Raw genomic sequence first — 13,298 nt, forward strand, 5'->3', positions numbered from 1 at the left:
TCATAATCTACCAGGTTACATCTTGTTGGACAGTCATATAATACACAGGTTGTTTTCTCCAGACATCATTCTATTTTTACTACGGTTTTGTCTTTAGAGCACCATACAACATTTTTCATATTGCCACTTCTGAAACAGACTGCCACACCCCTTTTTGAGCCCTGCCCTCTCACTAGCAGTGCACCAATTGTATCTAGTGACTGCCTGGTCACATGATCTTCCCCACAGAACTTTGCGTCGTTGGTCCTCTTCTGCTGCACTGACAGCCATTTAATGAAAACCAAGCCGAATCTTGTATATGACACCACCTCTTTCCTCTCTGCTGCTGCCAGTAGAATAAGAGTGAACCCAAATTCCATGACAAACAAAACAACTGAACACAGCGTCAAGGGCTCAAGTGACAAACTGTATACTGATCTCAGTGGAACTTACTTCATCACTGTTCCATCTATTTGACACGGTGGGTCGTAGACATTTCATGCACACAACTTCTCTCATGTCCTCAAAGGATGGGTCGTTTGGCACCATGTCGTAGTATGGTAACTGATACTCTTCAACAATACCTTTAGGAAACAAAATAAATGGAGTGAATTGTGTGCAAAAATTAGGAATTATATAAACACACAATGGAGATACGAGAAAAAAAATGATATATATATACATATATATATATATATATATATATATATATATATATATATATATATATATATATATAACACATATATACACGTGCATACACAATGATACATATATTTATGTATAATTAAAAAATCTATATTAAATTAATTTAAAAAGGTGTAACATGGGGATGTGTATACACACTTCTTACCCTTATATAGTGCTTTGAGTGCTGTACACAGACTTTGAAGGCACAACAAAAGCCCCTGCCCCGTAGAGTTCACAAACTAATTTTGGTGCCTGAGGCACAGGGAGATAAAGTGACACACCCAAGGTCACAAGGAGCCAACACCAGGAATTGAACCAGGTTCTCCTGATTAAAACCCAGTGTTGTTGTTTTCAAAGTTGGTGCCTTTACTCCTTCCGCCCATAAACATGGATATGTATATACATAGAAAAAACCAGCGCTCAGATACGTTCAAATGAACTACTATTGGTTAAATAGAAACACACCTAGAAAGGAGAGGATAGACCAATTATACAAATAGATTGTATGGAAAATAAGAAATACGCCAACCAGTGTATCGAATTGGCAAATTGCATGAAGGAGTGTTATAAGATGGGAACAGGCAGCTCTTCCTGGAATAAACCCAACCCACGTGTAGAAACAATTAGGGGGAAAAAATGTCCTAATTATTTCTACACATGGATATGTATATGCCAAGATTAGATTGTGTGTGTGTGTGTGTGTGTGTCCTAGCTTATGATTACTAGTGCGTACGTAGCATTGCATGCACTAAGCTTGCTCACAGGTGCCCCATGCACTACACTGAATTCCCAAGAAAATGGGCGAAGAAGTTATCAGACAAGCATTTCCCCTTCTCTATCTCACAACACTGGCAGCTTATTACGAGCTTGAATACACTTATTACAGCAGTAAAGCAAGCTACGAGTTCCCAATTCCTGAAATGTTTACATTGCAATTTCTGAGGAATGTCAGTGAATACAAGAACTCAGCCTCCACCACACCACGGTTCAGCCCCTCATGCTTGCGGACGGCACATTGTAAATCGTGCAGTTAGATCATCTAGCATGTGAGTGCATCAAATGTTGGTCTTTTTATTGTTTTATTAAATTGTACTGTACCACACTATTTGGCATTTTATCTCGTGTACCATTGGGCGAATCGGCCATCTATGGAGCGGGAGCATCACCAGTGGGGAACCCGGTGAGAGATACCAACCTCCGGTCTAAAGATACCTTTCAAGGCCTGCATATACCCATCTAGATGTAAGTATCTAGCAGCTGTGTGGATGAGGCTTCGGTTCACATGAGATACTGCGCAATGGTCTCCTGTTCTCTTTGATTGCAGATAAACAAATATCAGAAGGAAACCAGGAGGTCAGACTGTGGACATTTTCCAACTAGTTCTTCAACAACAGGACTATTTTATCAGGTTCACGCACTTGGTAGTGCACCAAGGACTTTGCTCTCTGTACTAACAATACAAGAACTCGCCAGCAATAACTTCAGAAAGGTCAATGCAGTCTGTACACTTTCTTTGCTAAATGTTACCACAAATGCCAGGTGAAGCCTTACCTCCGGTGATGCAGCGCCGGGTCATCTCCCAGATGATCAGACTGAAGCTGTAGATATCTGCCATGATATAAGCCTGGAAATGGTTTTTATTCAGGCTCTCGTCCAGGACCTCTGGGGCCATGTAACGTTTTGTGCCAACACGGGTGTTCAGGGGTATATCAACTTCATGGGTATCGCTAGAAACAAACGTAGAGATGAAACCATGCAACATGCCTTCCGGTACTTTCTATAGCACTTATTTTCTTTAAACTGTATGCTCCAGGAACACCTGCTAGTATATGTGTAGGCTTTTTTTTAATGTTAGTCATCTACAAGAGAATACTGTACATTTTTTTAAAACAATTTTTCTGTCTTCTTTTCCAACCCAAGAGAGGAATTGAACCTGTGCTGGTTAGGATACTATCCGGCACCCCCACCATGGCACGGTGATAAACGAAGATGACATACCTGTTAAATTTGACAGCCAGTCCCAGGTCAGCAATGCAGCAGGTCCAGTTCTCCTTGATGAGGATATTTTTGCTCTTCAGGTCCCTGTGTGCAATGGCGGGTTTTCCCTGCGTGCCGTAGATTTCAGTGTGGAGGTGGCACAGGCCGCAGGCAGCAGAGTAGGCCAGTTTGAGTAGGGACCTTGTATCCAGCGTGGCACACTTCAGGAAGTCGTACAACGATCCATTCTCATGGTACTCGGTTATCAGGTACATCTGCGTCCAAGACCCTGTGCCTTTAATATCCGCTGCTATGAAACCTGTACAAGCGCAAGAGGACGTTTTTAAGGCCATTAAAGGGGAACACCTTACTTGCACCTGAGTGAACTAATGGAAGTAACATGTTAAATAGAGGCGATGGACAACATTTAAAAAAAAAAAAAGTTCTCTGTCGAGATAAGATTGTTGACATGCAGGTAAATTCTTACTCCAGGCTATTTTACTTATGTTGTTTGGTTTAAACCAATTATGTTGCCGTCAGTAGCCAAATAGATAGAGAACAACAATTGCCAGAGAATACTAGAATTATACAAAAAACACACAAAAAAAGACCAATCGATTTGTTTCCATTTTTATATATCTGCTGAATACATCAGCAAAATGTAAGTAAATTAGAAGACCGCTGTTGCTATGAGGAGCCAATGGGTTTTACTACAGAAGCCGTTACAGAAGCATGGCAGTACAATTCTCAGACGTGGAAGACCCCACATGTTCTAGTCTTCAGGATGCACGGTTTCTTACTTACCAAGGATGTTCTCATGGCGCATGAGGACAGTTTGGTAAATTTCCGTTTCCCGGAACCAGCTGGCTTCTTCAGCAGTGAAAAACACTTTCACGGCCACTTTCTCCCCTCTCCATCTGCCCATCCACACCTCTCCATACCTCCCCTTCCCAATCTGCCGGACCATCTGGATCTGCTTGGCTATCGTACGCTGCACCTACAAAAGGTCGAAGGGGGAAAGAGACTATTAAAGTAAACACACACTGCTTACACTGTAAACTCTTCGGGGCAGGAACTCCTTTACCCAATGTTACTTTTAGCACTTGTTCCCACTATGTGTTATATTATTATGCCACGTGTATTACTGCTGTGAAGCGCTATGTACATGGATGGTACTGACGAAGCCGGATGCAGTCTATCTAGACTGGGCGAAACGCGTAGAGTGGTGCTTTTTGGACTAGTGGGCGACCTGTAGTTTTCCCAAACCTCAGAGCCGTGACATCAGACGCACAGAAGGATGCAAAGCAAAGAGAGGAGCTGCGATCTCTCACTGCAGGCGAAGGAGACTTGGAGTATCCAGGGGAGGTGGTGAGAGCTGCGGTGAACCCACTACACACATATATTGTGTAAAACGCTTGTTTTAATCTAGCACATTGTAAGTGCGCATTTGTATACCTGTTTTTTATATAAAGTTTATTATCTATCCACCTGATTGCGCTATGTAGTGCTCTTTCCTTTTTTTTTTTTTTTTTTTTTTTATATACACTACCATTCCACTGACGAGACGAGACGAGACGAGACGAGCCTGGAGGGAGATCCACCCACCACGAATACCCTATGGGTAGCAGCCCTATCTGCTAAACGCATTTTTACCTCTGACATCTTGTGAGTAAGCATACCATCAGAGCCAAGACTACACCATATTATTTACCCCATTGTCAATACATCTACACTTAAATTTTGCACTGTTTTCTTCTTGTTTGTTTCCCATATATGCTCCTCCTGGATTGTATGAGATCTATCACACTTCTTGGAACCCGTGAAACAGGTCCCACCAGAGGGTTTGAGCAGGGTCATTTATTATTTATTTGTCTTTATTTGAAGTTTATTAATTGGCACATATTGTACATTGCACTTATTATTAGTTGCACAGATTATCATTGTTCACATTTTGAGTTGTTTGCGCCTTGTTTCACTATTATTCACAATAAAGATATAGATACACACGTATAAGTGGAATGCAATATTGCCTTACCAATAAAGGCAGCCCAGATCCACTGCCAGAACTTTGCGACAGGTCAATAAGAGCCTTTAATGACTCCCCAGATGGAATAAAATCCTCATCTTGTTCCAGATCTCTATTATAAAGCATTCTCGGTGATTTCAGCTTATGCCTGCGATACCAGAAACAAAATAAAAGGGTGGAAGGTGGAACAACATTATTACACTGGTCATTTTGCTTTCCTGCATTGATAAGTACCCCCACTTAAAGGGTAAAGATAAATAACCATGTGAAGAGAAGTAATAACCTATAGGCTAAAAAAGAAAAAGATTTATAATGCAGGAGTCCCTACAAAAAAAACCCCTCTAATAGCGCACCTGAGATCAGATGCATTGTAAGGAACCCCAACCCTCTCTAATAGCGCGTCTGAGATCAGATGCATTGTACGGAACCCCAACCCTCTCTAATAGCGTGTCTGAGATCAGATGAACTGCACGTTCTTCTATATTTGGTACAATTTTCAAATGACCTGAAAATTACAGGGAACCCCTTTTGGGGTGCCTGTGGAACCCCTGTTGAAAAACACTGATTTAGACAGACCTCTCTATTAAACTTCCTGCGTATGTTGTGATGGTCTCTGTTTAAGTGTACTTGTCTGTTATACTGTATCCTCAACTAAAGATGAACACTAGGGTGCACATTATACCAATAACAGTAGACCGACTTATTCTATTAGCTAAAGGTTAGCAAAGTACGTGGATATCAACATCCACCAAATGCCAAAACAAATTCAATAGACCTCAATAACTAAACACTTGCACTGAGTGCCTGTACTTTACATAACTTTAAGCAGAAATATGTTGTGTTTCAACCAAGATCGTTTCTGACCATCAAGCTTAAGAATGTAAACATTTCTGTAAGAAGGTTCAGGTCAGCGATATTCAATCCAGTATCCAGTATTAAGAATATTATGGACAGATGTTTAAACATTTACTTACTGCCATTCTTTTTAACTCTCCCCTCTGGGAATTCAAAACTCAAAAGATTTTAGGAACGACCAAGGAATCAAAGCACGAGAATGCACAATAAGACATAATAGGTTCTTACTTGTAAATGCAAGTCATAAGGATGAAAAACACCATAATGAAACAGCAGACTGCAATGGATATTAGGAGGGAGACTATGTGAATGCTGCTGCCAAATATTCCATCTGGAACCACAAAAACAGAAAGTTAATCACTACCTCTGAAATACTGACATGCATTGCTACAAAGAATCCCTACTGTCGCTGTTTCCCATTCTTACCCTTTAAACAGCCATATGGGTATAAAAGCATTGCTCTGCAAATTGCACTAAAATTATTTCTAAACAAAAATATTAAGGTTTCTTTTTTACAGGATACAAGTACAAGAAAAAAAGAAATAACGATTGAATCTAAGGGAGCCACTTACACTGAAACTGGTTTAAAAATAATATGTGACGTACTCTATGTGTGAGCATTGATAAATAAAGACGGCACTTTAAATGAGAAAAAAAAATGTAAGTGTTTTTGTAATATTTAGAAGAGAAAATTTCACCAATCAAGGCATTTTTGCAGAAATTAAATGTTACGGCTGCTAACATTGTATATGAAGCTGCATTTCGTCCCCCCACAATCATTGAATCCCACAATGATTGTTTAATGCACATAAATTCTTTCTTTCTTTAAAGGGACATGGGCATATGGCACACAAGTGACCACCTCAAACCCTTATAACATCAGAGACTCTACCTACCTGGTCTCCCAAGCGGGGATAACGTGGGCTGCAAATCCCGATTACAGAAGTCAGTCCGGCAGCACTCAATTGTCCGCCGTAACTGGACTTTCGGAGAATCCTATTGGGAAAAGGGTAATGAATTAAAGCTACCCAAGAACAAGTTTCCGCTACTAGGCGACCTTCCACGAGGTGAACTCCTGCAGCAGAGTAACCAGTTTTTACCTTGCACTGGAAGTCAGAGCCTTCAAGCTTCATGCAGCCCGAAGTAAGCGTGATTTCCCCGTGCTCATCTTCTTCAATGATTGCAAAGCAATGTCCGTTTGTCCTGCAACCAACACACAGGTTTTGCCATTTGCGGTTTCTAGAACCAAACTCATTTAACAGTCATTGCAGGTATCAGGGATAAGGATGCTTGAGGTGATCACATAACCGCAATCCTAAATGCTGTGCTATTAACCCCGGACTGATACGTGTTCAAAAATTAAAGGTCTTATAAAAAAGCATTTTCACATAGTAAAAGGAAAACCTTTTGTACAAGTTTTATTTACTTTCCCGTTTTAAACAGCTTGTTAGATTATTTTTCTCGTTAGGAGATACTGAAATAAAAAGAAAAAATGTCCAGGTATAAGCTGCTAATTTAAATAAAGGCTATGCTATTGTTTTTGAACTTATCAAAGCTATACATTTTAGTCTAATTTTGCAAAGCTAATAAACTTGACTGACATTTTTAAACAACCAGTGAAACGGCATTCTTTTTTATTGTAAATTCCGTAAATAATGTTATGTGGGGCCGCCTCTTTAAGGACCATGAAGGAAAAAACAAACCACAATGTTACACACACACACACACACACACACACACACACACACACACACACACACACACTACCCAATGGGCAGTCTCCGAGGACTGGAGTTGAGCACTCCTGATCTACAGCAGGATACACAATTCTACCACCATGTACTAAGAGTGACTAATCACTAGATGGCAGCATAGACCAGTTCATTTAGAGCAGAGCTAGTCAACTAGCAACATTCCAAATCAGGACCAGCAGAACCTTTTGACTGGACTGCCTGCAGCTGGGTGGGAGGTGCCCAGGGACATGCTGCCTCCCCCTTTCCTAGTACTCCATTTCCTGCACAGTCGCATTTAGAGGGTGCCTGGCGAGGAGGCAATGCTGGCGTGTGACGCAGGAGCCGGAAAAGGAGTCTCACTACCACTGATCAGATTCTTGACTGGTGGTGCCTGGATGGGGAGGCAGGTGCCGGGAGATGGGGGTCTGTCAGAGATCCAGTCCATCTCAGAGGGGGGAAATGAATGGGTGGTCTGAGCCAATTGCAAGAAGCCGTAACGTGGATGTTTGTGCTGGCGCTATACTCAAGGCGACAGGTGCTGCCTGTAACCCCACTTTATCCCCGCCACACCTTCCTTTATTTACATAGCAAGTCACACAACCACTGAGCTCCTCAGTTAACCTTTCCTGCTGCACAGTTCTGTGCGAGGTCCCAATTCCTTCCTACGGCGATAATTCTTTTGGGACCTTGACAAAAATAAATGACTAGCCCTGGTTTAGAGAATCATGAGCAGTAGTATCATTTGCTGCTATAATTTATTTATTTTTAAAAAACAAATTACCAGGAAGCAATACATTTGGGAGTTACCTCTCGTTTTCAAGTATGTCCTGGGCACAGAGTTATGATGACAAATACATGGTTACATTAAGTGAGCCAGGTTATACATTATATATCAATACATTGCATGCACAGTAAGAGAATATATGTTATAGGCGTATGTTACAGTAACAAAGCAGATTAAAAGCCTGCAAAAGGAATAAGTCTGGAAAATCCATTCACAAAAATGTACTAGGGAGGAACAAGCAGTAGGACTAAAGAAGATAACGCATGAGCACAAGCTTTTCCCAAATGTTTTCCCACATGCACAAAATCTATTGCTTGAGTTTGCACTACATATGCGGAGTTGGTTGAGCACCTGACAAGGACCAAAAATATCCCAAAAGGTCTTCGCTACTGTCTGCAAATAACATTTGCTTGGGCAATCTATTTTTCCTCCAGGAGTGTGTTGAAAAAGTAACCCAATAAGAACGTTGCCCCTAAAGCAAGTGAACACAGCTAAACCCTCAGCATCAACTCTCCATGAGATTTGGGTCAAGTCACTTAATATATCTGTACCTCAAAATCTAGACTATAAACTCTTTGGGGCAGGAGTAAATACATTTAATAAAGCCAACATGAATTGACCAATTATTTATATAGTATTTACGACTTCATCTTGCTAGAATGATACGGTTATGTGGCTACTGTTTTAGAAGAGAAGAAAAACACATGGAAGCAGATGGTATGACACATACCACATACCCATATCCCAAAGACTCATCCTATATGGAATTTGCACCAGCTGCTAATAATAATTTAATCTGCAGAGAACAGGACCTAAAGAAAAATCAACATGGATTCAATAGAGGCTCGCCTTCCTTCCATGTATATAGATAAAAGGATAATGTCAACAACAAAAAAAAACAAAGAATAATGCAGTGTGCTTAAAAGGCATAATATACTTTTTTGTACACTACCATATGATGGTACAAAACAGCAATAGCAAAGCATGTAAGCAAAAAACATCCCTCCAAGAATGAGAAAGAAGGTGAGGGCTGAGACCCCAAGGCATACAGAGACTTGATGTTTTGTGTTAACTGTTAATGAATAGCGATCATTAGCCCGAAGTCGGTCGGCCCTTACTTTCTTTTTTTTGCATATATATTTTGCTATTGCTTTTTGTAGCTATACGTCTTGTAAACTGCACTAATATATTATGCCTATTAAGCACACTGCATTGTTGACTTCTATAGTGTTTGGACTTTATCCTTATATCTATATGTTTATAATAGTTTTGATGGCGATTTCTGGGCTTTTGTCTTGATCTACATACTCCTGTTTATCCCACAAGGGAAAGGTTACATATGTATCCCAACATTTTGTTTTCCTTCCTCCCCCCACGTATGCATAAAATGCTTGTACAGTAGATTATTAATTGCAGGACATTGATAATTGAGAAAACAGTGTATTGTGCGTTAAAACATGCCTCTAACACAGTGACCGTGCTTTCCATGCCTTACACTTACATGCATGTGTTGTTTATAGCATCTTCGGGGCAGTAACCGGAGCAGTAGCAAGGCAGAAAAGGCAAGGTGTCCTCAGGTGCCATAGTCACCCCATTCTCCTGTTTCCGCAGCTCAGGGTTTGACTTTGCGCCCGTTCTGTGCGGCATGTCCAAGCTTAGCAGCCCTAATAGGGACAATAAATATGTTACACAGCAGCTCAGATTAACCTGTGATCTGACAGAGATGCATAGAAATCAGCAGCATTTCATAACCATGTCTCATACTCTACCTTGTTTGATCGTACTGCAGAACCCCAACATAATCAGATTCCCTTTCCTCATTAGAACATTCCCTTATAATTCTCTTGATTTTAGTTACCATATTTGCAACTTTTTCACGTTTAATATTTTGATGTACCCCTCTCAAATTTCCATGGATTAACCCTTTCTCTCTTGTATACGATTCAATCAGGTCTGAGTATTGGATAATACTACCTTTTTTATTTAAAAATTCTCTTAAATGCCATTTTTAATGAGTTTTAATATACTGAGCATTCTTTGATTTCTATAGCAGGTTTATCACACTTCCCCGGCAGTGCAAGATCTTTGTAACACTTTCCTGCTTGTGATAATCTGTTGCCAATGTTCCTACCAGTTTGAGCTGTAAAACTGTAACAATAGATAATGTTACCTCAATAATATAAAAATACATTGTAGCTGCTGAGTTACCTGCCTAATGTATTGATTTGAAACTGAAAGGCAGCCATTTAGTGAACCCTGGGAAGAAGTATTTTACCGATTGATCACAGGAGAATGATCGATAGGTAGCTTAGGTAATTCGTTTTCAATAAAGGTAATCAAAGGCTGCATATATTAATATTATTTTAAGATACTTGGTCTGCCTCAAAGATATTATAAAGTCTAAGAAATATTCCATTCTCCTCTTTACTGAAAATTGAACAGAACTGTGTGTTTAAATTAGAGAATAATAAGTAATACAACAGTCTATCCCTGTACACAACAAGTATCCCACAGATCCTCAAAGAATACAGTGCTGGTTGTTCCAAAATCTGCAGTTTTGGTCTCATGTATGAATATCTTTAGTTATATAGCGCCATCCATGTTCATAGCGCTTCACAGCAGTGATACATGTGACTTTATAACACAGAATATGAATAAGCGCTTCAGACATAAGAATTACATTAGGAAAAGGAGTCCCCGTCCTGAAGAGATTACAATCTAAGTTTCATGGCACCAGCTGGTAATTACGGGAATAGTGGGGGGAAAAGTCTTATTAATAAGATAACCTTATTATCAAAGAAAAAATGGAAATGAACGCTTGAGAGAGGAAAAGCTGCAGCTAGGTTAGATATTACACGAAGACCAAGATTTCGGGCCGATTGACGCACTGTAATAGTTTATCTACCCCAGGAGTGGCAAACTCCCCATCCTCAAGGGCCACAGATCAGGTTTTCAGGATATCCCTGTTTCAGCACAGGTGGCTCAGCCAGTGGTTCAGTGACTTGCAACAAATTTGGAGGCCTTTTTCCAGAGACTTGCCTCTCAAAAATAAATACATTTTCACCCCAAAAGTACAAGGAAGTAGCCCTATGCCCGTTATTTAAAATCAACACCAGCCTATAAGGGAATCCTTTTTGTTTCAGAAAGCAAAAAAAATAAGATAATTAAGATAATACATAAGGATTTGCCATTCACATGAGACAATAGACATACTGATTGCTGAGTACACTAGGAAAATAATGTTGGAATAAATGGAATGTTTGTGCGACGTGGAGACTGGAAAAACAGAACAATGGTAAGCAGGCACACTGATTTTAAAGGAAAGAAAGAAAGACTCGTGATATGTCCAACCAGTAATAATAATGCTCAGGAATGTGAGGAAATATGCATCTGTAAAAGCAAGATGACCCTATTAATCTGGACAGCAAAAGGAATTCTCCTGGTTAGCAAACTTTCTACAAATGTAACATGGGACTCCTACCTTATCTAGTACACTAATGACAATCGCTACGTTCCTCCATTTCTAGCCCCTTTTTAAATTGAAACCAAGAAAAACTGTTGGAAAAAAATATATACATTATTATAATTTTTTTGAAAGAGATATTTAACCTATTGAGCCCATATACCACTTGTATTCTTTAGTAATACATAGGACTACTTCTTTAAGCAGCATGACTATTGGTCATCAGTAGGGGTTTGGAGGACAGGAGCAGCCCTAAATAACGAGTCCAACATCCACACCTGCACAAAGCTCATAAGAAATCAAAGTACTGCCACCGATACCTGCAAATGTAGAACGCAAGACAGCCGGTGGAAATATGGTGGACCCAAGTAGGTTTAATACAGTTAAACAGATTACAACCACTAAAGGAAGGATTAAGAAAATTGGATGCATTACCCAATAATAGCATATTTAAAGTTATTTATGGAGAGAGAACGCCATGACTAACATTCAAACACTTATTCCCTTAAAGTTGCTTATGTGAGCCAAAGATGTTACACTGAAGGCCATTAAAAAACACCAGGCAGAGTTAATGGGTCGAGCGCAGTGAACGCGGTCGCTAACAAAGCACATTTCCTCGCCATTGCACATTTTTAAAGACTCCCCAACATTTTTACTTTGTGTCAAAGCTTCGTCAAACGGAAAAAAAAAAAAATGACTAGAGACCGCGTTCACAATGAGAATAAAAAGCACACACAAGTCGTAATATAGAGGTTTTTACACGAAGTAGCATCAGTGGTGAAATGAGAGCCAAACCCCTTTGGCAGTGAAGGGATGAAACGCAGACAGGTTTCCAGACATGCTCAACAAAGTCATTTAAAATACTTTTTTTTCCTGCTGCAAGCATTTCCTTAACACAGTGTAAGTGTGTTTCATTTGGACATGAAGAACAGAACAGAAAATCTAGCGCAAAGGCCAGAGCGGTGTGCCAGACACAAAACTTTCCATGAGAAGAAGTCCTAAAGCAGTAGTCCTTTAAAAATAATAATCAAATCCCAGAAACAAAAATATCCACTCCTTCATTAACATTTTCTATCCGAAAATGAAAGCTGCACATGTCAATCTCCAAAGCATGCCCTTGAAAGGCAGCAAACATTAACACAACCACATATTTATTTTGCAATAAACCGTGAAAATAGTATTAAAAAATTTTTTTAAACTCCTCACTGTAAAGGCAAAGGGAAATAAAGTGATAAATGTTTTATAAAAGACTTAAAAGAATGTACAATAACCTGTGGTGCTTCTACAGAGAAAAAGAGAGAGTCTATTACACGTTAAAGCAGCAAACGTGTAAAATCCTACAGCTGCGAGAAAAAAAGTTTGTGAACCCCAATGATAATTACGGAAATTCCATATTTTTTCCATGATATCTTTTGATTTCTTGAATCAAAACCAGTCTTATCTCAAATATCCAGAAGGGTTTATATTAACCAATTCCATGTCTTTTGAAACAAAATGATGTATGAATTAGACAAACAATGAGTAATTAAGAGTCAGGGTATGTGCAAAAGTAAGTGAAACCCTGGTTTTATCAGCTAAATTAAAGGGAATAATTAGAATCAAGTGTTTAAATAATTAGGTAGATCTTCAGAGGTTAGTTTGGGAGGCCCCACCCTATGTAAAGATCATAAACTGAGTTTGGTCTTCACCATACAGGTGTGTAAACACATCATGCCATGATCAAAAGAAATCGGAGGACCTCAGAAAAACAGTTGATGGTCATCAGTCTAGAAAGGGTACAAAACCATTTCT

General features: G+C 39.6%; 1 protein-coding gene across 4 annotated transcripts in view; it reads right to left on the minus strand.

Annotated features, from left to right (window-relative positions):
- Positions 1-13,298, minus strand: part of BMPR1A (bone morphogenetic protein receptor type 1A) — a 113,883-nt gene that overhangs the window by 4,891 nt on the left and 95,694 nt on the right. For all 4 annotated transcript variants that reach the window (XM_075610531.1, XM_075610528.1, XM_075610530.1 and 1 more), the window contains 9 exons: positions 9,546-9,708; positions 6,628-6,730; positions 6,424-6,523; positions 5,756-5,858; positions 4,682-4,820; positions 3,451-3,643; positions 2,668-2,965; positions 2,221-2,396; positions 433-563 (listed from right to left, as the gene is read on the minus strand). In XM_075610531.1, the coding sequence (XP_075466646.1) occupies positions 433-563; positions 2,221-2,396; positions 2,668-2,965; positions 3,451-3,643; positions 4,682-4,820; positions 5,756-5,858; positions 6,424-6,523; positions 6,628-6,730; positions 9,546-9,708 (1,406 nt within the window). The remainder of the gene's footprint in view (positions 1-432; positions 564-2,220; positions 2,397-2,667; positions 2,966-3,450; positions 3,644-4,681; positions 4,821-5,755; positions 5,859-6,423; positions 6,524-6,627; positions 6,731-9,545; positions 9,709-13,298) is intronic.

This window comes from Ascaphus truei, chromosome 8 (assembly GCF_040206685.1).
Source record: "Ascaphus truei isolate aAscTru1 chromosome 8, aAscTru1.hap1, whole genome shotgun sequence".
Taxonomy (NCBI): domain Eukaryota; kingdom Metazoa; phylum Chordata; class Amphibia; order Anura; family Ascaphidae; genus Ascaphus; species Ascaphus truei.